General features: G+C 41.9%; 5 protein-coding genes and 1 long non-coding RNA gene across 9 annotated transcripts; 3 read left to right on the top strand and 3 right to left on the bottom strand.

Moving 5' to 3' along the window:
- Positions 1-235: 235 nt before the first annotated feature.
- On the top strand, positions 236-2787 carry LOC116214103 (thaumatin-like protein). Its single transcript, XM_031549398.1, has 3 exons — positions 236-478; positions 1650-2154; positions 2363-2787. Exons 1-3 carry the CDS (start codon positions 400-402, stop codon positions 2535-2537), a joined length of 759 nt encoding a protein of 252 aa, XP_031405258.1. The 5' UTR covers positions 236-399; the 3' UTR covers positions 2538-2787.
- On the bottom strand, positions 574-1767 carry LOC116214106. The gene is made up of 2 exons (XR_004158234.1): positions 1631-1767; positions 574-1100 (listed from the first exon to the last, which is right to left on the bottom strand). It is a non-coding gene; the product is annotated as an uncharacterized LOC116214106 (long non-coding RNA).
- A 981-nt stretch (positions 2788-3768) lies between the features above and the next one.
- LOC116214105 (probable calcium-binding protein CML27) lies at positions 3769-4908 on the top strand. Its single transcript, XM_031549399.1, has 2 exons — positions 3769-4202; positions 4290-4908. Exons 1-2 carry the CDS (start codon positions 4035-4037, stop codon positions 4647-4649), a joined length of 528 nt encoding a protein of 175 aa, XP_031405259.1. The 5' UTR covers positions 3769-4034; the 3' UTR covers positions 4650-4908.
- A 4012-nt stretch (positions 4909-8920) lies between these two features.
- On the top strand, positions 8921-13120 carry LOC116215297 (golgin candidate 2). The gene is made up of 9 exons (XM_031550946.1): positions 8921-9156; positions 9505-10623; positions 10736-10846; positions 10994-11053; positions 11186-11243; positions 11718-11863; positions 12025-12150; positions 12441-12488; positions 12586-13120. The coding sequence occupies exons 1-9, from the start codon at positions 9103-9105 to the stop codon at positions 12949-12951; spliced, it is 2088 nt and encodes a 695-aa protein (XP_031406806.1). The 5' UTR covers positions 8921-9102; the 3' UTR covers positions 12952-13120.
- A 133-nt stretch (positions 13121-13253) lies between these two features.
- Positions 13254-15939, bottom strand: LOC116215298. Of its 2 annotated transcripts, none has more exons than XM_031550949.1 (10): positions 15781-15939; positions 15597-15666; positions 15359-15426; positions 14782-14843; positions 14512-14593; positions 14171-14404; positions 13950-14078; positions 13781-13842; positions 13583-13693; positions 13254-13469 (listed from the first exon to the last, which is right to left on the bottom strand). In XM_031550949.1, coding segments are annotated over exons 1-10 (870 nt in total). In that variant the 5' UTR covers positions 15832-15939; the 3' UTR covers positions 13254-13468. The 2 variants fall into 2 exon arrangements, with proteins under 2 accessions (XP_031406809.1, XP_031406808.1); XM_031550948.1 differs by having other exon boundaries at positions 13259-13475.
- A 556-nt stretch (positions 15940-16495) lies between these two features.
- On the bottom strand, positions 16496-22581 carry LOC116215296 (probable serine/threonine-protein kinase SIS8). 3 transcript variants are annotated; one of them, XM_031550945.1, is made up of 13 exons: positions 21553-22576; positions 20734-21171; positions 20241-20344; positions 19018-20126; positions 18804-18844; positions 18578-18646; positions 18344-18444; positions 18146-18224; positions 17928-18026; positions 17778-17846; positions 17577-17626; positions 17288-17464; positions 16496-17023 (listed from the first exon to the last, which is right to left on the bottom strand). In XM_031550945.1, exons 1-13 carry the CDS (start codon positions 22000-22002, stop codon positions 16897-16899), a joined length of 2913 nt encoding a protein of 970 aa, XP_031406805.1. In that variant the 5' UTR covers positions 22003-22576; the 3' UTR covers positions 16496-16896. The 3 variants fall into 3 exon arrangements, 2 of the variants coding, with proteins under 2 accessions (XP_031406805.1, XP_031406804.1); XM_031550944.1 differs by having other exon boundaries at positions 19000-20126; positions 21553-22575; XR_004158442.1 differs by lacking the exon at positions 16496-17023 and having other exon boundaries at positions 17928-18057; positions 19000-20126; positions 21553-22581.
- Positions 22582-24605: the final 2024 nt, after the last annotated feature.

Below are 24605 nucleotides of genomic sequence, written 5' to 3'. Positions count from 1 at the left end.
ATAATACTGGTGATGAATCCGCTTGCATCTTATTAGTGTTTGACAGAGATGAAAGAGAGAATAAAGTTGGTAGTAACTTTTACTCACCATCAAAGTCCCGTTCACTCACTTTATTAACGGGCCGGAACGGATCAACCAAACCCCAAAAAACCTCAATTACTGTCCCCTTCCACTATTTACTGTATATCCCCCTCTTCCCTCTTCCCCCATCTATAAATACGCCATTAATGGGCTCCCACTTGTGCAAATAGAACAGACAGAGAGTCACACAGAGAGAGAGATAAAGAGAGCGTGTAGATTTACCATTTCAACCACACTCAGAGGTTCAGACTCTCCATCTCTCTCTCCCCCTTAAGGCTGAGGCTTCAGAAGCTCTTGGGCTCAGTGGAAAGCTCAGAAATGGAGGTGGTGATAATGGTGAATCCCAGGCCTCTCCTCAGCCTTCTCCTCCTCTCTCTCCTCTCCTCCCACATTGCAGGTATTATACATATAGATAACATACATTCACTCAAAGATACATATGTATACATCTTTGCCTGTGCTGCTTCTTTTCTTGTGACATTTCTTTCTTTATTTATTTATTTTTAGCATTGATGTCGAGTTTACATGGCTCTCCTCGAAAGCACATTATCCCCGATTTTCCTCTGGCACATTTTTCATGTGTCCTTAGATCTGCTGTTACATGCATAGTTATGTGTTGATAGTGAACTCATGCTGCTTATCGAAATCGGTAGATATCTTAGTAACATCATCATTTGACATGCGAATAAACACGCATACGAGAAGGGGTTGTTGCGGTGGTCAATTGGACTCGTACCGATAATAAGGTTTCTTTCGGCTATAAGGAAAGCCTATTGCTTGATAAGAAAATATAGTAAAGGAGTGAGAAAAGTTGTACTAACGATAATCGAACTTGAAAATTCTTATATTTGTACAAATGTGTGTATTCCCGCACTGCAACGCTTCTCAGTTAGCGTCAATCTGATCCCTTGGATTCGGCTCAGTGGTTAATATGCACCCAAGTTTGTATCGAGATCCAGGTTCGAATCCTCTTGGGGCCATCAGAACACTTTTGATGTAATTACCCGGTTCATGCGTCGCTGAAATTCACGGAATCATGAAAATTAATCGGACGAAATCCGAACAATCCGGATCAGAAAAAAAAAAGTTAGCGTCAACCTCTTTTTCTTTTTCTCTTTTTGCTTTTTTGTCCTCCTTTTTATGGCTGACTGCTGATAATTAATTAGGAAAAACTGCTTTATGCAAGTTGAATCTCATAAGCTGCTTGTGGACAATATGGACCGACCATTTTAATTCGTCTTCCTTAATGATTGTCGCACACTTTACATTTTCTCCTTCATTTCCTTTTCATCAACAGTACAAAAATAAGGAAATATATTAAACTGTGATTTGATTGGTAAATTGCTCGCAGTTTCGGAAGTTTTGATTTCAGATAAGAGCCTATGTTATTGCATTACATTCCTAATATAGCAGTAGATTTGAGAAGACAAATTATTAAATTTTCCGGATGCCAGGTGTAAGGTTAGTTGTGTGAATTGATATCATAGTTATACATGTCTCGATAATTAGTCAGTTGGTTTTACCTATTGGGCAAATAATTAAAACATACCTGTGTTTCTTGGGGGCAGATGAGGTGTCGGCCACAACCATAACGCTGTTCAATAAGTGCCCCCACACGGTGTGGCCAGGCATTCAGCCCAGCGCCGGCAAGCCCATCCTTGCCCGAGGTGGCTTCAAGCTTCCCCCGAAGAAGGCCTACACCCTCCACCTTCCCGCGCTCTGGTCGGGCCGCCTCTGGGGCCGCCATGGCTGCACCTTCGATGTGGCAGGCCGTGGCCGCTGTGCCACTGGAGACTGCGGCGGGTCACTCTACTGCAACGGCATTGGTGGTGCTCCGCCTGCCACGCTGGCTGAGATCACCCTTGGAAATGACCAGGACTTCTACGACGTGAGCCTTGTGGATGGATACAACCTCGGGATGTCGATCACGCCCTACAAGGGTTCAGGCAGGTGCAGCTACGCAGGCTGCATCAGCGACCTCAACATGATGTGCCCGGTCGGGCTCCAGGTCCGCTCTAGGGACAACACGGTGGTGGCTTGTAAGAGTGCTTGTTCGGCCTTCAACTCCCCTAGGTATGTACATTTATTCCAACTATCGTAAAATTGGTTCGAGAAATGGTCTCAATCATCAGATCTGTAGACATGAAAGAAAGTCACATAATTCAATAATTGTGATTGGCTAAATCATCAGATTTGTGGGCATAAGAGAGAGTCAAATCAATCAATACATAAGAATTTTTTGTCCCGGTGATCATCCGGCTGAAATCACGGGATCGCGCAGGTATTGCTGCACCGGGAAGTTTGGGACGCCGCAAGCATGCAAGCCCACAGCGTACTCAAGGATATTCAAGACAGCGTGCCCGAAGGCGTACTCATACGCATACGACGACCCCACCAGCATCGCGACCTGCACGAGGGGCAACTATGTGGTAACCTTCTGCCCGCGCCATCGCTAGAAGTTCCCTAGCTCTAGCTCTAGCTCTACATATATATGGTGGCTTATTTCATCTTGAGCAGCTGTTGGGTCTTAGCTATAATGATTATACTTATACTTACAGCTAGCTAATTATCAATGTTTCATCATTGGGAGGATACAAGAGATAGAATTTATGTCCCTCAGTGCTATATATATCTTGTGGTTGGTTGGTCAAGTTAAATTATATTGAGTATTAAAGACTTCCGGTGCTGCCTTTGTTCTTTCTTTAACTTCTGGTCTGATTGAATATTAAAGACAGCAGGCTCGTTAAATTAATACACGTGATTCGTCCCGTATTGATCCAATAGTCACGTGATCTCATGTTCGTTCATACAATGGATGGCAGAATTTTTCGAGCCTTTTTAAAATAAATATTCGATAAGTACTACACATTTTAAGTGATTACATAACATTTAATAAAAATATATGGTAAATATGACCCACGACGATTTCATAAGCCCCAATTTACATCCATTTAAATTAATTGTTATTTATTCAGAGTGATTAGATGTGTCTCACTTATTGAACATTTAGTCGTGTTTTTAGTCATTGTCAATTGATGGGAATCTTTGAACCTCGGGAGCTCCATGGCACTGTTTGATATCCCAATAAAGGGACAGAACACAGGAGTGTGTGACAGTGACCCTTAGACGCCCTAATTAGGACAATGCCACTAGCTGTAAAGGCCATTCGGCGCGGGCCCTTTTCCTAGGAACGTGCAACCCGTGAAGAAAATGTGTAGCTTGACTGTGAATAATCTAACGTATTCTTGTCTAACTGTCTCCATGTCGAGAAAGGGGATGTAATTTAAAGACACGCGTTATCGCCTTAATCAAGACGACAAATTTTATATATAATAAGGAGAGGGAGAGTAGAGATACAAAAGGTACGTGGTGACCGTGAGGGCAAAACCATAGGAGTAGAATATATGAATTGAATAGATTGATTCAAGGAAACCGTTTGAGTATACCCATGGGAGTAGAATATATGAGCTGAATAGACTGACTCAAGGAATTATACAGTGATTTCACATATTTAGGGGCTACAATGAAGAGAATCAAATCTAGAAACAAGTACCAAAATAACAACTAAATCAAATCTAGAGATATCAAGTATATTAACTGCCTAACTAGTCGATATAATCTTATTCGAAATATTCTATTTCCTAAATGATAAAATAATATTTTCAAGTAGAGATTTCATATTCAATTCTCATCATTACCGGGCGTTAGGCCTGCGTAATAGATAATGGGCTTGAGCCTGTTATCGGCCCAAATCATTGACTGGGCCTGGTCTATTGTCTTTGGGCCCCACGAATCCACTTTTGTCGTACGACTCAGTTCCACCGCTTCCGCCTCTTTCCTTCCTCCTCTCTGTATGTTTCCCGAATTGGAACTTCTCCCTCTGCGCCTCTCGCTTTTCTCTCAGCTTCTCGCTCAGACGAAGAGACCGAGTGCGGCGACGAGCTCCGGGAGCCATGTCAGCGACTCCAGCTACGGAATCCGCTGCCGGTGACGGCGCTAAGACAAACGGAAATTCCGCCTCTTTCCACGTCCAGGGCATGTCCGACGCCGAGCTCCAGAAGGTCTTCAACCAGTTCGACACCAACGGCGACGGCAAGATCTCCGCCGCCGAGCTCTCTCAGGTCGGTAACCGGCGCCATTAATTTGTCTCCTAATATGTTATAGACTCGTGCCTCGTGATCCAGCCACTGTGGTTTGGGAATCGGCAGGTGCTCTCCGCCATGGGCTCCGTCACGTCAAAGGAAGACATCCAGCGTGCGATGGAGGAGATCGACAGCGACCGCGACGGCTACATCAACCTGCCTGAGTTCGCCGCCCTCTGCCGATCCAACTCCTCTGGGGAGTCCGACCTCCGCGACGCCTTCAATCTCTACGATCAGGACAGGAACGGACTCATCTCTGCGTCCGAGCTGCACCTGGTGCTGAACCGCCTGAACATGGGCTGCTCCGTGGAGGACTGCGTGAGGATGATCAAGTCGGTGGACTATGACGGCGACGGGAATGTCAACTTCGCGGAATTCAAGAAGATGATGACCGCCGGTTCCCTGTCCAACGGCGCTGCGGTGTAGGTTCAGATCTGCGACAACGCCAAATTCTTTTGGAGGTATAGGCTTAAGACTCCAGCTTGAATTGATCTTCGATTTCTCGATGAGCAACAACTCTTCGAATTCTTTTGCTAACTGCGAAGGATGAAGTGCTAATATGAACACGCTGATCGTAGATAGGGAAAGTATCTCATGACCATCTCTATCAATTCCGCCATTAAATAAAGAACTCATGACTTCTCGTTTGCAATCCAAATCTAAGCTCGTCTGATTTGACTTTTCATCTCTGGAATCTCTTTTCCGGGGAATCCTTTTTCCGTTGTCTGGTATTAAATTCATAGTCATCCTGAAGGTCACATCATTTGTTTAAATGAAGCACATGGTTGAATTTGAATCGCAATTGGCCGGATCACGTCATTAGGCTGATTTAAACAATTGACTGATCTCCTCCGGTCAAAAGGCGAGGACGCCTCGAAGTCTTTTTTTTTTTTTTTTAAATGGTGGATATCCCGTCTTGTTTGTTGTGTCATTATTATAGAATCGCATCCGTCGATGAAATTAATCGACCGATGCAACCATCTCCTGGCTAGCGCCAAGCGATCTCGGTTATGGACGTTTCTGGCTGTTGCATTAACTGTCGAATTGATCACGTAGGCTCAAAAGTAGACCGACCAGTCCAAAGGGGAATTTGATTCTTCTACTCTAAGAATTGATTGGTGTGGGTTCCAGCGCGAAATGCACGAATTAAATTTAATAGTTAGTGGTAGTATTGATTCGATGTGGATGCAACGTTGTGTGCTGAATATACTTCGAGATATGTTCTGTTGGATTATACGGTATTGTTCGAGGTCTAGTGGTACCGGGGAACGCCTAGGATAGGACCATGCCGGTCTAAATCATGCATTGATGCCTCGAGTGATACAAGAAGGGCTGTCCCCATCAAGTGTAATTGCACGATTAATTCTTTGGACTAATTAAAAGTTGTCCACATACCCAGATGTCGATTGGAAAATTGCGTTTTCGTTGTTTGACGAAATGTCGAACCCGAGGGGGTTATACCCGATAGTGAAGATGTCATAGGTTAGGCTAGATCTTAAATGCGACGGATGGAACTCAGCCAGCCTGAATTTAGAGTCAGTTTGGGAGTGCTTTTTGCTTTTCTAAATTCCTCATTTATCCTTAACTTTTATTAACTCCCTCAAGCAATTCGTTCCTCTTGAGTCCGTGATAAGTAGCTTTGTTTGTTTATTAAATCACACTCTTAATTCATTTAATTTCACTTTATTTTTTTTGGCGATTTAATAATATAATTATTATTTTTTTATCTTTATAATTTAATAATAAATTCTCTCGTATATTTTTTTAACAATTATTACAATTAATTTTTTAATACTAAATTTTCTCAATTATTCATTAATTTTCGTTCAATTTAACAATACAATAATTACTTTTTTATCTTTTTTTTTAATTTAATAATAAATTCTCACATATTTTTTTTCTTAATCATAATTACAATCAATTTTTTAATAATAAATTCTCTTAATTAAGTATAATCATACTCTACTCTGTTACCAAACGCCACTTACATCTCTCTCTTCTCTGTTATATTTACATTCCTCTTACATATTTCTTTTATGTGATTATTTTCGTCTCCATTAATGTTGTAAAAATTTCATCAGTGGATCTTTAATCCATGCTAGAAGGCTCAATGATCTGCTTTGATGAAGATGTTTTTACTCCTATCAGAGCTAGTTGAGAAGGAGATTAAGATATTTATATGCTCTCATACATCGTCCATGATTTGCTTTGGGATATTTTATGCTTTTGAAATCGTCATGGTACATCTACCTGCTTTGATACATCCTCCATGATTTGCTTTGATCAAATTAATTAATTCCATGCTGAAAGGCTCCATATTAAATTATCGGGCATATTCTGCTATAATTCGAATCTTTACGTGCTATCACTTATCAAGTTTTACGTGCTTTTAGATTTTTGAAAATTCGATATGACTTAGTCAGGTCACTAAGATAATATTACTAGTTTATTCAGCAAAAAAAGATAATATTACTAGTTTGATGAACAACTAGACCTTTTCGATAATTATTGGAACAATAAAACTTTTTTAGTCTAATCTTAAATAATAATATTCTGTTTTGTGTCATTTACCATTTTTCGGTTTGAATACTTTTTGTTTGAATTATTGTCATTCAAATGACGGACAGTACATTATCTGGGTATGATTTATCATAGATTATCTCATCGATATACGCTATTTATTAATGTACAAAATTCTAAATTGTGCTTTGTTAAAGTGCTTATTAGTCATTTCATCTTTTATCAACAATAGCTGAAGCAGTTTCCCAAGCACTCATTTTATCAGCACTCTCAAACCAAGCCTTGATGGTGTCGGCATAAACAGCACCGAACACAGCCAGCAATTTCATCCATCTATTGCACCGGAGATCGGCAAAATTTCTTCGGTGCTTTTATTCTGTCCACGGGGTGGGTAGTCCATGCAAGTTTGCCGTCACCACATCTACAAAATGAATTCCATAATGCTTTTAGTTTGGCAAACGGGCCCGTCCCGCATGTCCTCTTTCGTTTTTAATTTGAAACTCCTATCCCCTTTGGAGATCCTAATTTCTGCTCCTCTCACCGTCGCGTCCGGCCTCGGCCGGGTGCATCTAGTGCCACCTCCTCTGCCCCAATGGTCAGGCCACACCTCCCTACTCTACTAGTGGGTGTATATATGAAGCCAAAGTCAGTCAGTCGATGCTTTTGTTTCGTTGCTCTTCTTTTTTTGGTGGTTGTGATGGCAGCATCCTCCTCGTATGCTCGGTGGTGATGGTGGTACGTTCTCCTCCTCCTCCTCCTCTCCCTCAGCAACTGGCTAGGTCCTCGAATCCGTGGTAAGAGGCGGCGGCCCAAAGGCGTCAGTAATAGCTTCTCCTCCTCCCCTCCCACCACGATGGCGGCGTCCTCTCCCCTCCTTCTTCCTTCTGCGGCCCTCCCTCTCTCCTTAGTGTGTCTGCTCTGCTCCGCACCTCTTCGCCAAAGGATCCGTCTCCTTCAATTCCAACTAGACCCACTGCAGTACCATCTCCAGCGACGAGACGTGCTTTTTGTTCCGATGAGTGGGCTTGGGATGAAGCCATCAGTGGCACTGTTGTCCCGAGGATCAATGGTTTGCCTTTTTTTGGCTTTTGAGCCATGCGGTTGTGTTGTTTTTCTAGAGGTGGCTGTTTCAGCGAAGGCACCACGAGCCTCTCCCGGGTTTTTTCTGTCTCTCTCATTCCAGGTATGGTGTAATGGTTGCTGGATTGGTCGGCTCCATGGTGCCTTCCTCGGCTTTGCTGCATTGGTCGGTTTCTTGGTGTCTTCCATAGGCTGTGTTTTCTGGTCTATTCTACCGGTCCGACTCTGTGAAGGGTTCTTGTGCTCGAGTACAAGCTCAAAACCTCTCGCTGCACTACTTCTCTATGGAAATTTTCCCTGAATTCCACAAAAAAACAAAAAAGAGAGTAGTTTTCATAGTTTTTATCAGAGTCCACGTAGAAATATTGTAAGAGGTCGAGACTATGATTTTCGTATTAGAAGCAATTATATTGTGTTTTTATTCAATGTTTATATCAAATTCCATTATCCTTTACAATAGTTCGGGGATCTACTGATCCTCCTACTCTTATAAAATTCTCGAGTATTTTACTCGTATTTTTGTTGTGGAATAGATTCTCTTTTTTCTAGCCGAGAAAAAAATGGGGTTTAAGTTCGGATGTCGGGGTGTTACAAATCATCATAATTAGTGCAGAAGGAAGACAAGGCCCACCGATTACCATTAAACTTCAAGCAAAGCTAACGACGCACTCAACGGAACAATATTTTCTACCGTTATGTATTGTCACGACGCAATGACTTCGCTACCTCTGGAGGAGACTGTCCTACGGAGGAGGATTGACTCCACGAGGTTTTCCAAGGAACATGGGCCTTGATACCTTATCGGCCCATTATTTACGGCGGGCCCATTTGTTGGTTGGCCTGTCAGGTCCGTGCACGTGCGAAAGGGACCCTACCGGCTACCGTCCCCCAACGGCGACAGGTCTCCCACACTAAATCGGCTGACTTTCGCTAAATCACCACCGTCCATCTATCCCGGGATCCGGTCGTCCGGGGAAATTTTCCACGTGTCGCGTCCACAAGGCAGTGAATGTTGTCTGTGACCCAATCATCTCACCGGGCTGTCATCTTAGCACTCCACACCTTGCTGCTCTCTCCCATTGTCTGCCCCGTTCTTCTTCTTCTTCTGCAACTCGGTTTCGTTGAAACGGTGATTTCCGCTCCAATGCGCCATGGCCGACTCGGCTTCTCGACTCAGTCACTGATCTCTTCTCTTCTCGCTCTCGGTGCTCTCACTGACGCTGTCTCTCTCTTCAAGCTGCAGAATTAGTGGAAGGATAGCGCAGTAGGAGGGATCGGCATGTCGGACTGGTTCACCTCCAAGCTCAAGGCTGCCGAGACTATTCTTCAGAAGGCAATTCTTCTCTTCACCACTCATTGCAACCGCAGAATTTTAGTTTCATCTCTAGCATGGAAATTTCTAGGACGAATTCTGCCTTTATCGTTAGTTTCTGCATCGTGTGGCTGCGCCTTTTGTGCCGAATCGTGTCAATGAGTTCAATCTGAATTATCAATTTCGCCATGGTTCATATGATTTTGGTTTTTTCTGCTTAGTTTCAGTTGTGACTGAATCGAGTTAAAATTTGTGAATTTTTTGTGACTATTGGCATCGTACTCGTTATGTCCTGCATTGCTGTTTAGTTCTCTAATGAGATCGATTCTGGATTGTCTTGACTGAAACGCTACTGATCTGATGGCTCAGATCGATAAGCAAGCGGCCGAGTCGCTCGGGAAGAATGAGAGTCCCCGATCTGATGATGTAAATGACAGTACTCCTGCAAAACTTGGTGGTAGTGTCTCCTTGAAGGATCAGCTGAAGAAAAAGACTCAGGATAGCTACGACTATGGCGTCCGGTTATCCACGGATTCTAATAGCAGCAAAGTTAGTAACCGCGATGGAAGTAATGACATCGCGAGTACCTCGAGTTCTCCGAGTCGTAAATCCGCAGTTAATGATGGTGACTGGACTGAGTTGTTGGGTCCGCCGAATGAGATCACGAGCCACTCGGTAGCCAACCGGAGCAATGGGGCTTCTAGAACTCAAGCTGGGAAGAGTAATTATAGGAGGCCAGGGAGTGTGAGTTCGAATTCTTTGGCGTCAGAGCAGAAGAGAAATCAAAAGAGCAACAGTAATAAGGTCCCAAGGTCGAGTTTGAGAAGCAATTTGAGGGATGGCAAGTTAAATGGAAAACAAACTGATGGCGATGGCCCTTATTTGTCAGATTCTGCCGGGATAAATTTGAAGGCTGATTCGGGAAATGATGGAAAGATTTTGGAGCAACAAGCATCTGATCAGGAAGAAATAAGGAGAAAGTTTATGCAGCAAGGGATTGATGAGGAAAATGTGGAGGATGGTTGGCAGCTGAATTTGAAACAAGCGGATGATTTTTCTGAACCAGTGGTCAATAATGGGTCTGCGGAAATTGTTTCGGCTAAAGGAGTTACAGACGCACAGTCTAAATCCAGTGGGACACTTGATGGCGATAACAATGTGCTCAAGGGTAGTGAAGGAAGAGGAGACAAGTCCAACGTTGTTAAGAAAGAGAATATTTCTCGTGGCATTAAGAAATTTCCTTCGAATAACGATGTTGGTTCTATGTCCGAGACGGAATCTGGTTCATCCTCTGACTCTGACAGTGAAGATGAACGTCGAAGGAGGGAGGAGAGGAGGAGGAGGAGGGAGAAGATTCTTGCCGAGAAGGCAGCCGCTAAGGCTGTTGAGGCCATCAGAGAGCGTGAGAACATGGTTGCAAGGTTGGAGGGAGAGAAGCAAAGCTTAGAGAAGATAATTGAGGAAAGAGCAAAGCAACAAGCTGAAGAGGTCATATACCTGCTGACTGAACTTTCCATATGTTTTTATTTTCTTTTTTCCCCTTGATGACGTTGATTTTAACTCCTAGTTTTTCTTTCATTTGTGATCTTTCTTGGTCCAGGCTTCAGAACTGCAGAATATAACGATTGAGACAATGGAAGCAGTTGAACAGGAGAAGCAGAAGCACAATAATACCAGAATGGAAGCCCGTGCAAGATTAGCTAAACTTGAGGTATTGCAACTTGTTCCAGGTCGTTTAGTTGTGTATCGGTAACTGAAACTTTCTGCTATAGCTCGTCATTCCTCTTTTCTGGATTTGTTGCCATTCTTAATAAATTACTTCTGGTTTTGATATTGCTAAAGTGAAATATGGTTGCAGACTGCAAATGCTGACCTTGCAAGATCTCTTGCAGCAGCCCAGTGGAATCTTGAAATAGAGGTATAATAATCTTTGTAGATCCGACTTGCCATCCTTATGATGTGCTTTATTCTAGCTGGGGGAATCTGGAACCGTGAAGGCAAATTGCCTTAACTCTGTAATTAATTTGTGCTCGTATTTATTGTTGAATAGGTAAAGAGGGTGGCTGAACTTCGGCAACAAATTGAGTTGAAAGAAGTAGCACATGAAGGTATGTTCAGAGAAATATTTGTCTTGCTTTTTTGCTGTCAGGGGACATGGAACTTTCTTTGTCCATCTGCTAGTTGCTTTTGCTGCTAAGAGTTCATTTTCGGCAGGATTTTAATTTAAAAAATTAAGACGTTGATGTTTCTAGGGGTTCTGGTGCCACATGGTATAGCCTTTCAGTAAGCTCATAGAGAATATATCTCCCAGAACTTTGCTGTTTGATTCAAATTCCGTTGATTGCTTTTTATAGTTGAACTCATGGAGCGTGAATTTGGAGTTAAATCAATCAATTTATATTATACTTGGCTGGTTTTCTTGGCATGATCAGCTTCCACTTCATTCGCAGTTGCTTTCCGTGGATAACACTGGCATACATGAAGCTTTCCAATAAATCGTGTTAATTTCACTTTTTTCTTTGGGCTTTTACTTCACATGTTTGTGCTGTAAGATATATCTTGAGACCTTTCTTCTGCTGAAGAAATGAAGAGGAGAATCTCCAGCACTCATCATACTGGAACATCGTTGAAGCAGTTAGCAGCTGCTAAGGGAGTTGAAGTGGAACGAGAGCTACTTGAGGCGGAATATGCTTTTATCTCTGATAAACTCAGAAATTTGCAAGAAAAGGTTCATTTTGTAATATTACTTATATATATGCTAAATGAAAGGAAGTTCTCTTGTTCCATTGGTTTATAGTTTGAAAAAGAAAATTCTATATGCTACCTCTTTATGCTTTTATTGGTAATTTCTTAATGGGATATTAAATGTGATTTACTTGTCATGTTCAGGCACAGAGTCTGGAGGCAAACATTGAAGTGACAAGGAAGGAGATGGAGGAACCGACAGAAGTAGAGATTGAACTCAAGCGGAGACTGGGCCAATTGACTGACCATCTAATTCAGAAACAAGCTCAGGTCTGTTCTTCAAAATCTGATCATGTAAGGGCTTGATGGCCTGCACTCTCTGCGCCAAAATTTGGCAACCTTTTTTTTTTTTTTTTAATAAGCAAATTCAGCAAAACTTTGCTTTGATTAACTTTCATGATATTTTTAGTAGCATGTCCACTTACGTAGTTTTGAATGTAGTCTCTGAATATTGGTTCTTGCATGTGCCCAACCGCATTAAAGACCTTGACATTAGTGACAATTTCCTTCAGACCACATTAAAAATGTACTCAAACCCTTGATTGTTTGTGTTCTGTCAGGTTGAGTCTTTATCCTCGGAAAAGGCCACTCTTGTCTTCCGGATAGAGGTAAGCTGTTACCTTAGCACTTAATTTCTCGTGGCTATTTCATTGATTGTGGTTATATTCCTATAAAAAGACATCGATCTTACTGACCGATATACAGGCAGTCTCAAGGTTGCTGGAAGAGAACAAGACAGCCACGAGCATGAATGAATTTTCCAGCATTCCATTGGGAGACGTAGAGTCAGGGATTTGGGATCCCTTTGATTCCAAACCAAGGCATCGGCTACAAGACAAGATCCGCTCGGGGAGAGAGCATATTGGATCACTGGTTCAGCAGTTGGACGCTATATTTTTGGCGGGTGCTGTTTTTCTTAGGAGAAACCCGACTGCGAAAATATGGGCTATAGTTTACCTGGTATGCCTTCATCTCTGGGTGATATACATTCTCGCATCACACTCTGCACCGTCAAATGAGTCCGGCGCAGTAATTTCCTTGGAAAACCTCAGTAACAGTTCCAACATCTGAATTGTCATACTTTAAAATTTGTTTCTGCCTCTGCTTATTAGAGGTATCTATTGTCGGGGCCGTTGTTTGTGCAATTTTTCTCGCCCAATTACAGTATCTGAAATTACGAAAAGAAATGTATGTGTATCGAAAGGAAACACTTACTAATTGTAAAGATTTGTTATCCGCTCATTGTGTTTTCCCTTTCCCCTCGATTCAGAATATCCATCACATCCTCAGCAAAGACTATCGAATCTCTCATTTGCATTTGATGAGTGTTAAACCAAAAACTCGCAATTCTCAAGTGCATGTTAGAGTCTTGCTTTACTGATGGGTAAAACCGGCCTGAGCTGGACTTCCAAGCAAATAAAGTACCGAACAAACAGGCAACAGATAAGGAAATCTCGTAGTAGTACAATCTTCAGAAAATAGATGTATTCAGGGTATTTACGAGCTGGAGGTGAAAGGATAAACTTTACAGTTCTCTAACTGGAGCTAAGCCATCTTTGTTTCACTTGCCCTTCTGCATCCTGCTTGCTCTATACCTTGCAAAGATGATAAATGCATTACAAAAAATTGAGTTGGCATAGGGGAAACAAAAATGGCGAAACGCGCACCAGTCGGGATGCGAAGGGTTGTATAGCGATCTCACCAGAATTCCTGGGGAAGATTCCGGCTGTACATGGGAAGGTCAAAGAGGAAGATCGACTTGAACCACAGTGGCAACCTCCCATAGATCTCCGGGGGAAGCAAAATCAGGGGGCTGAAACCGGTCAGCAAGGTCATTCCATTTCCAGAAAACAGGAAAAAGATGATAATCCAAAACATGGGGGGAGGAAAAGAACCTAACCTCGTTGTTGTTTTGTACTGCCTGTATGCAGGTACATTCCCGAACTTCTTATTAGCAGATATCTGTTGGCATTTGTGCAAAGCATCGTTAGCAGGGCTCTGGAAAAGGAACCGAAGATGGTGCAGGACTGATGAGTGATGAGAAAAATAGGACAAAATGAAAAGCTGACCTCGAGCAAGGGGATCCCACTGACGAATAGAAGCAACAGAGTGATGAAGACTGGCCCGAAAACTACAAGCCACTCTGCACCTTCCAGCACGGGTGTGGAAGCAATAAAGATGCCCCACCACAGGAGAATCTGGCAGAGCAAGTGAACAGTCAAAAACATAAACCGATCAGACGGTAACATGGAGCAAATTATTTGGTAGAACTGATATTAGATGTGCCCACCTCTCCAAAATAATTTGGGTGTCGGGAATATCTCCAGACTCCAACATCGCACCATTTCCCTCTATTCTCGGGGGAATTCTTGAAAGACAGCTTCTGCTGATCAGCTGTAGCTTCAATAAGAAGACCAAGTGTCCACATGATCCACCCGATTATATCTTGAGCCTGAAGAGGAGGGTCTCTGTTACTCGCATTCACGATCGTTACAGGTAAACTCACAGTCCAAACCCAAACGGCCTGCCCATGCAAAAAACACGGAATGAATCTACTAAGACAGGCATAAATGGCAAATGCCTCAATAATAATCACAGATTAGCATTCTTTTTCTTCACAAATAGTGAGACCTGGAATGACCAGAAAAATGCCAATTTCCCGATGTTGCTGCGCATTTCATCGAAACGACGATCTTCCCCCCACTGTAGAATTCTGAAAACAAGAGCATGCAGATTAGAAGAGAACAAGACTAGCAGATTATACAGTCCCACATCTGTGATTCTACAAACAATATGAACATTGAAACAGATATGCCAATACATTTCCTTCAGGCTTCAGCACTGTTCACTTACTCAGAAAGCTCTACAAGAATATATATATAAGCAACTTTTGCTTCATACCTCATCAACAGAAACAGTGCTAATCGAAGTCCCCATATCACAACAAGCAAAGTCAAAACCACCTGAACACGCAGCAGCAAACATGAAACAATAAAAAGGCTTTTCTTGCCAAGAATTGTGCTGCTCTAACCTTGCATGAGTAACAGCAGCTTAACTCATTTCCTATTAATTTCATCAGCTTGTTTGCATGTTGACGGGTATCAGAGATATAAGCACATATATGACCAAAATTACCCACCACCAGTAATATGAGCTGTGGAGCTCTTGAACATATCACTCAGAAAAATGCGTCACGCAAAAGAAACTATAATTCTAAATCAAGGATATATAACTAATAATAAGTCCATTTACAAAGCAGAAAAATGCATCTTGCTCTTCCACAAACCTCAACTACAGATTGAACACCCTGCCTGGGCAGAAGGATAAATATGATCAATTAAAGCCTGCACTCCGACACTACATGTCCATTGTATGGTGAAACACTCGTTATTTTGAGCATTTCGTTCAATGATACGAGTCCAAACGTTTCGATTACAGTTACTCTATCAAAAACTGATTTAAAAGATGGAAAAATCACCTGTCTGAAATGCCAAGTCCCTTTGAGAATCAAAGTCAGCCCAGCTATAATCACAAAATTCGTGCTCCCTGAGATAATACAAACACCAGCAGCTTCCTCTCATCATTCAATAGATAAAAACAGCACAAAGGGCATATTCAATAGATAAATTTCCACCCAAACAGCTCCTCAGAAATTCCTTGAATTTCAGCCACACGCCTACATCCTGAGACCCCAAGAACAAGAAAAGCGGAATTACCAGCAAAGTCGGTGACTTTATCGATCTTGAGAGCAGCTGTGATGACGAAGAACAAGAGCTGGTACCCCACCTGCATCCGAGAGACACAAACCCGAATCAACGGACAGCCAACTGAACTAACGACCACCCAGCTGGCGAATCATCAATGTTTCAAGAGCCAAGCTCGGAGCGCAGAGGGACTCACTGTGACAATGGCGGTGAGAGCGAGGAAGTGAGAGTCGATTATGGTTCCCATTTTCCGAAGAATGAGGCTCGTTATGGCTTCTTTGGCGCCTGCCGCTGCTTCTTCTTACTGTACAGATTGCAGGGAATCAAGAAGGCCGTTATTTCAGGAATTATTTATTTATTATTTTATCTATTACGAATGCGATCAAAAGCCTAATATAATAAAATAAATAATTTTAATAATTTATAAAGGAGCATGGGTAGATACCTCGAGCATCCAGTCACAAGCATGTACCTTTTTTAAACCCGATTACGAGATGAAAACGTGTATTATTGCATCACACACTTTTTTATTTTTATTTTTTTTTTTCGGTAATCACTCTTTGATTATTTTATTTAATAATTGACGGATGGAGATGGAATAGTAAAGAAGTGGGCGTCTGCTTTTCATTCCCGCGTTTGGATTGTGGTCCGGAATTGTACACCGATGCCTTTGCATCTTCTTCTTCTTCTGAAAAGTCTCGATCATGGACTTCTGGACTTATTTTTGTCCACTATGTTCAATAAGGTGCAATTGGAATTCACATTCTGCACCGATTCCAGTCGGAAGCTCTCGTCATCCAGTCTAATTATCGGACTAGTTCGAAATAGACATTTTGTTTGAAACTAATTTTGAGTTTGTCCCGATGCTTGAAATATCAATCTTGGTCGCAATAGCTCATGAGAAAGACGGAGACATGTGAACACTTATCATCCTTTAAGAATCACTTGTTTGGGGTCCATGTATATCATTCCACTATCAGACAGCAAACCGGAGTATGAACAGTAATTTCCTCCTCGGCGAGACCAACTTATCGGGGGAGTACCTCGTCTACAAAATTTCACATCGTTGGTATCTTTACTGAGTACTCACGTGACATTGTGTAACACACTGCACAGCTAGTTGAGAAGACAAACACGCAAAAGGGACTAAGAGAATCATAACCCTCTTTTATGGCATGATCACTTATCGAACCGAGCTTTATCTTCTTTCCAATGTTCGTCCCCAAACTAATCTACAGCTTGCCTCAAAGTTCTGGCAGATGAATGATGATAACGTACGGTGGAATCCTCCCCTTCACAGCCTGTGACTCTCTTAACATTCTCTAGTATTAGCTGGTCGTGAAGCACTCAGTCTAAGGACTTGGGGACCGATGATCGGCTTCTGCAATGGCTTTAATGCTGCCATGATCTCAGTAAATGAGGGCCTCAATTTCGGGTCTCTGCAAAGTTAGATCAAAAAACTAAGTTCAGATTTAGCCACTAAACTCCACCCCTAACCAAATTATCCACAAACACGTAAACAGAAGTTGAAAAGACAACCCTGCATATCAACCAAGTGGTTAAAGGAATAGATTGAGGCGTGATGGCATGTTTCACATTCAACTCATCTACTATTCTTGGTTAATACAGTCTGTGCGGACATTCATGGGCATGTAATTGTTATCTTTGTAGGGAAAGCTGAGATGCATATGGAAAAGCCTTACGTTTGCCAGCACTTCTTGATGATATCTGCAATGGCAGGATTCATATCATCGGGTATTTCTAGACGTCGATGTTGGAATCCAACGGCTCCAACAACTTGCATCGGGTTCATTCCTCCCCATGGCTGTTTTAGAGTAATCAGCTCCCATAATATGACCCCAAAGCTATAAACATCGCACCTACGAATGACCCATTTTTCTTTGTCACCATTTTGAGCAAACATGAAAGGTCTCCAGAAAGAAGAGAAAGTACCAAAAGATTAATTAAATGATAATAAAGATAAGGAAGTACTTTTCATTGGAAGGTTCGTTTCTCAGCACTTCTGGGGCCATCCACTCCGCCTAAGAGGCAAGATCAGCAAACGACGCATTACAAACTCCCAATAAGGAAAAAATTTAAGAATGGCGAATTACGAGCAGCAAGGAAAACTAGAAAGTAAAGTAAATAGCGGAAAAAAATTCAAGAGAGATAATGTGAATCATTTTAACTCACTGTTCCAGCCGCAGACCTTGAAGAGAGGAATGTGCTATGCTTCATCCGAGACAAACCGAAATCACAAACCTAGAAGAAAGCCGTAAATGTCTTGCGTATAGCATATGGGTTTAATGGCTTGAAGTAACAAAGCAGACAGGAGAAAATTACCTTCAGGACCCAATTTTTGTCTACCAGGAGATTTGGGGACTTAAGATCGCGGTGCACAATGACGGGGTTGCAGTTGTGGAGATAATTCATTCCCCGAGCCTAATATTCCCATCAATCAAGGAGACATCATCTACTGAGGGTAAGTCGAGTTGTAAAAAAAATAATAATAATAAAATTCAGGAGTTCATTTGAGAATCATAAAAAGAGTTTAATCATACTGCATCAAGGGCCATTCTTAATCGCCTTCTCTCGTCAAGTTGATTGTTAGGCCGGTGGAGTAACCTATATAAACTGCCTCTGCAGGAAAAGATTTTACGATTCAATACCTGAAATACCAACACCATGAGGCTGCAGCAGAGATGCATATAACAATATTTGCAATGTGAGAACGGTCAACTTTCAGGTAATCGTTGTACCGGGGCAGAAACTCCGTTATGATTGAAAGATTTGGGACACGAGTAACCGCTCCCATGAAGAGAACAACGTTGGGATGCCGAACTTTCTTCATGATCCGAATCTTCAGTTCAGAGAAGAAGGGTACTATGAGTACTTGGTAATCAAGAAAACTTTGATATGGTAGAAAGAGGAAGAGAACTGTAAGAGTTTGATAAATCAATTGGAATAGAACATATTAGATACGGAGCTTCCACCTCGCTTTTGAATTCTTCAAGTGATTCACCAGAGATATCCTGGTCGAGGAACTTCTTCACAGCAACTTCCTAAATGATGATGAAATGTACGCAATTCAGAACTATTTTTCCAAGATTAGAACTTTATTAAGGTAGGAGCTAGAATAAAAGTGTAAGAGTCTCTGTAACGGCAAAAGATAACGTATGTGGAAGCAACAAATCAATAAAAAAGTATTCACGAACTTACAGTTCCATGCCAGTCTCCGTGGTAGACCTCCCCATATGATCCTGTACCACAAGAGATTTAGCAATCAAATTATGCCATATCTTAAAGCTAACAGGTCCATGTTTTGGTTCAGTATACAGGCAAAATGAAATTTTCTCAACAGTTTTAGATAACCAAGAAAATGTTAAAACAGAGCAGCAAATAGTTTAGTCAGTACCAAGCCCAATACGCTCACCCAAGGTGATCTCTTCCCACTGAATCTCGTAGTCCGCTACATCATCCATTGCAACATCAGACTTTACGCTATCATCACCTGCTGATCGATCGGATACCCTCTCCCTCTCCCCTTCCGAGTTCACCCCTACAAAGTCATCAGGCTCCTGATTACTACTATTTGTTTCCCCGTCACCTTGTGGTCCATGCTCATACTTCTTATTCACAGCTGTAGTAGTAGCCACCACTGCTGCAGCTGTGGCTGTGGCAGCTGCTGCCACTGGAAGATCGAGACAGCTTGATTCGGAAGTGCTCGACTTTGCTGCAGCAACCACCATCGAGGAAGCCATGACAGCAGCTGCTGCAGCAGCTGCAGCGGCAACTGGAACTTCTTTTGTATACTTCACAGGACCCACATCGGGCAGTGATGCAAGAGGTTGTCCTTTCACTTGTGATTCCACGGGACTGTTGAGGGCTGATGCTTCCATAGGTGTATGCCGCTCCATGTGAATCTCCTGAGGCCGAGGAGGAGGCCGAGGAGGTAAAGAGATGGACCTATCACGATCATCTGGTCTCTTGCATGCTTCAGTTTGGATTTGGACCTTGGCCTCAACTTTCACTTGCTTGGGATATACTTCGGAGAATAGATTTGGGGGAGCCACCACTCCACTCTCAAGTAATACATCATGGAGTTTCTGTGCTAATTGTGGATTCTCATTTGCAGCATCAATCATGTACTGCGAGACATCTCTCACCTTCATCTGATGAGCAGCAGGTGAACTGACACCTTCTGTCCATGAAGGAGATCTTGCATGCGAGTATGGGTAATTAGGCCTCTGAGGGAGTCCACTCGCTGGCACTCTCTTCTTCTGAGTGGAAGAGTTTCTACTTTTGGACTTTGCTGAAGAGGTCTCAGACCATTCCTTTGCCTCATTGATAATTGCTCCAATACATGATGCCCCTTCAATAAAACTGCTCAACGTATTACCAGAACATGCTCCACGGGATGCATTGGTATCTTCAGAAAGAGGTCTTGCGGGGAAGAGTGATTCATCGCACTCCAAAAATGACCCGGTTGTATCAGATGGTATGAGAGTGCCTGGATCTGCCATCAGATCTACTATGTACTCCCTGGAGTTCACATAGATTGATACTCGCTTTTTAACTGGATAGATTATTCAATAAAGAGAAAACATAGAATATCAGCTTCCACAATAATAATAAATAAGGATTTGTGACCAATACCTTCCATCGTCAATCTTTACAAAGTTCATAGCCACATCGGCCGAGCCTGTGTACTGGTATCCTTTAACTAAGCGGCAATGGATGCTCACACTATCAGCCAAAACCTGCATTAGTGTAACAGAAAAAAAAAAAAAAAAAAAGTTGCATATATAATAGGAAACCAATAGTTGTTAGTTTTGAGGAGTTATATAAGCAGAAACTCTAGGATACTCATAGCTTAAGAATTCGACATATCCGTTGGAGAAGACAAACATATTAAGTTCTTGTTAGACCATGTTCGCCACACATGTATGATGTAACAAAAGGAATTGCCAAACAAAACAACTCAAATTTTAGCCATCCCATTGCATTTGCATCTGTTTCAACTAATTCTTGCAAAAACATGATATCAAATCATTTGCATTCAAGCTTCTGTATGGAGATGATGAATCTTGAAAAGAAACTCAAGATCGAGATCATTCAATAGAGAAGAGCAAAATAGCGTCACATGCACCTTGAACAACAATGCACGATGCCGAGCCAGCCCGATCGTCAGAGAGCCAAGTGGCAACACCATGCTCCCGTGGGTTGATTTCAATCTAGAGACAAGACTTCTCCATGATCTCAGCATATTGTCGGGGTTCCCGACAGGTCCACCCATGTATTCAGAAACCAAAAGAGCGAGGGCCCGCACCAAATCAGCCTGTTGAGGAACCCGTGGGCCCAATCTCAATTTGACAGCAATCTCTAAGGCCTTGTCTTCTAATTGTAACAACTTCGAGTCAGCAGACCTGTTGACCAGGACTGCTTCCCATGCGACACTGTCCAAGATTGAAGTCCCTTGCAGATCAACCAGCGAGGGCATTCTCCCAAAAGTGGATTCATTCAGGACCCCGTATAGATCGTAGAAGCCATCCAAGATTTTGTCATCGTAGCCAAGGGAATTATAGTTCTGCGAATCATGAACAAATTTACAATGAGAGATAAGTTCGTAAGGCAACATGAGCAAAATAGCAATGGGTGCTTGCAGTGACAGCAAAGCACAACGTTTTTGCTTCTCTTGAATTGAACATCCAACGAAGTACAAAAGAAATATACATCAAACCAAGCAAGTGAAAGTAAATGCTGACAATGAGACCCCACATAGCATTTTACATTTTCTGATGACTTGCTGTTCAGCATTTCTTGAGCGAGGAAATTTATAGGGCCATGGAAATAGACTCCTCGATTATTTGAACAAGTTACAGATTCATCAGAATGACATTGCAAGGCTCATTTGCAGGGAGAAAACTGCTACTCCCGACCAATTACACCGCAGTGAACGAGGACTTACCCAATATCTGTAAGCAGTGATTTCAGCAGGAGTATTATCTGAAGAACAAGAGCCCAAACTAATCTGCTTAACAGCCTCAATCTGCACTGCTTCAGGATCCTCCCTCGCGCTCAACTCGAGAGCTAATTGTATCTGATACTCCTCCTCCACATCGGGATCCCTGGAGTTCCCTGAGCCCGGTTCCCGCAAAGTCCCATCTTGGCCAATAACATCTGCTGTCCTGCTGCTCGTGCTGACAGAATCAGATCCTTCCATCCGCTCGCTCCTCGTCTCGTTCGAGGAAGAAGGGGTGCTCGACCCGTGCTTGCTAGCAACTGACTGCAACCAGCTCGAAAGACTCGAGAAGGGCCTATTGTGCTCGCTGGGGTGACTGCCCCTCAACGAACCGGAACCCTCTGCATCCTCTGATTGGTTAGACACAATGTGGAACTTCTTGAGAAGATTCCTCATGTTGCTCCACTGAACATATCAACACCAAATGCTAAATGACCGAATATCTATACGGAAAGGCCTCCATATCCTCGGGCCCGGAAAAAGCCCCCGTTTTCGCCATCACCTGAGCTCAAGAACAAAACCCATCGCAGAGACAGCCCGACAACAACGACACCCAGATGACGAAACTGAAAGTAAGCCTCTTCCCGATTTCAAGAACTTCAGCAGAGCTAAAAAAGAAACTGTCCTCCTCAGTGGCGTTTACCTTCTCAGCTGAGACATCTCTATGGGCAAAGGGTAGCCAATAGGAGACACAGACAGAGGAGAGGCGCCGGAAAAAGACAGCAGCTTGAGCAAGTGGGTGTGGTGGGGAGGGGTGAGTCACCGAGGCGAGTCCACTGCCGCCGTCTGAAAGAAACAAAATTGACCCACTTGCGCTCTCCTTCTGAGGCTGCAGTGGAAGTGGAACGGTACAACACTCTCTCTCTCTCTCTCTCTAGAAATTCACTGCTGCTGCATCTTCTTTCTCTCTCATAATATTCTCTGTGCTGTTTGTGGGGAATGCCCAAATTCTGATATCAGTGGCATCAACAATTTGTGGGAAATTTAATTTAATGATACATGAAATGAATGAGATCTAATTTCTTACAGTTTCAATTCAACGGCTTCCCTTTTTCTGCAGATAAGTAAATAATTAATTATTAATTGGAAAACGCCAGAGATTTTTGTTGGTAGGCTTTGCTGAGGTTGTCGTCGTCGCTGTCTTCCTCCACTGTCCATGTGGGATAAAGGAGGTTGCTTTTCTGGAAATGGAACCTAAAGGAAAAGCCATTTCCGGTTTGCTTCAAAACCGATAATTCTTTTTCTTATTTTTCGAAGTGCTTCTCGGTGTCCGAAAATTTAATAAATTTTGACAAATACAGTTGAGTTGGGTCAACTCACGAAAGGGTTGGTCCGTTTGTTTTCAGGGTTACAATTACAAAAACTTTAACTTTAACTTTAACTCAACTCACTACACAACAAAAATACACATTTCCCAAGTCAATTTTAACTTTAACTCAACACACTATACAACATTTGTCATTTTCCACAATCAAAATCAAAGTTACTTTAACTCTGAAACTAAACGCCTCATAAAGTTCTTTCAACCTCAAATCGAAAGTCTTACTTAAAGAGAAATAATTATCGAACCGTTTGAATCAATTCATGTCGATAAAATTAATAATTTTTTATTTTCATGAAAAATACCGCTCTACCACCTCTACCTTCGCAGCTTTTTTTTTTTCCTTTTCTTTTATAAAATCCCAACCGTTTGCGTCATCTACATTTACAGTGTCTGAAATTTGTCATTTAACTTCTTAAAGGAACAGGGAAAGGAAAACAAGACATGGGAAGCGATAGTGGCGAGATTCGATCGGGACATGAACCTCTTAAATTTATGTAAGAACATGTATTGCTATGCCGCAGTTCTCGAGATTTGCCTTTAATCCTCGGTCTTGAATTTTGTTTTCCCCTATGATTGTTGGATTTAATTTGTGTCGATCTTGCTGAAAATCTTCTCGTCCACAAGATACTCTGAGGTGGAAACGGATTAGAGGAGTCTCGATTGCATGTTTTTGCGTGGATAGATATGATGTCGGAGCCCAACGAGTGTTGTAGCTTACATGGGTTAGTTGCACTCGATCAAATCTCTCTTTCTGTGAATTGGAAATTCATGCAGATCGCTCTTCGTGGCGAAGTTAATAACTCGCCAAAATTCATGAATTTTTATTTTGACTGTATAATGAGATCAGATCATTAAGTCGAATAACTAACTATACAATCATTTATTATCATCTCCTTTGAAATAATCAGTATATCTGTAGTGACCTTTTGTGATTACACATTTAGACCATATATATATATATGTATGAAAAAAGTGTATAACGAATTGATTAAAGGTCGACTAGGGGCCGAGGAATTAAGTCCTGCATCAAAAGCACCCATGCAAAGATTTTTCAAGGTAATTTAAATAATTCAAATCATAATGATTGTTTGCTGTTTGATTGGGGATCTCATCTGGCCAAATCTGAATTTCACTTTTTTTCTTCTTTAGGATTGATGAATTTCCCTCTTCTTATCCAAATTTGGGTGAAAGAGAAAAGTAGGCCTTCGGGATAATGTATCATAACATATATAATATACATATATATACCCATCTCCCTTGACATATGTATACTTCAGCCCTACATTTTGCCCCATTCTATTTTCCCTATTTTGTCATGTTCTCCCATAAAAAAAAAAAAACAAGAATTCCAAAGAGTAGCGATTATCGATCGGCCGACAATGATTTATATATGTCTTCTTTTATACTTTTGTCTTATTGTTATGTCATCGTAAGGGTACTCCTCGGCGCAAAATGATATCAAAACAAAAATATGCTATTTATGCAGCAGATATATATATATATATATATATATATATGTATCATTTGCTGAGAAATTGAACTACAACTCATCGACAAAAACGGTTCAATTGACATATCTTTTATTATTCTTTGTCCCGGTTTTTGGATAATGTCTTTCCCACTATCGCCCTTATGATCGAATGATTATTATGACAATTATTGTTTCATCATTATT

This window comes from Punica granatum, chromosome 7 (assembly GCF_007655135.1).
Source record: "Punica granatum isolate Tunisia-2019 chromosome 7, ASM765513v2, whole genome shotgun sequence".
Lineage (NCBI taxonomy): Eukaryota > Viridiplantae > Streptophyta > Magnoliopsida > Myrtales > Lythraceae > Punica > Punica granatum.
The sequence above is the reverse complement of the archived record's forward strand: the minus strand, read 5'-3'. Positions and strand labels throughout refer to the sequence as shown.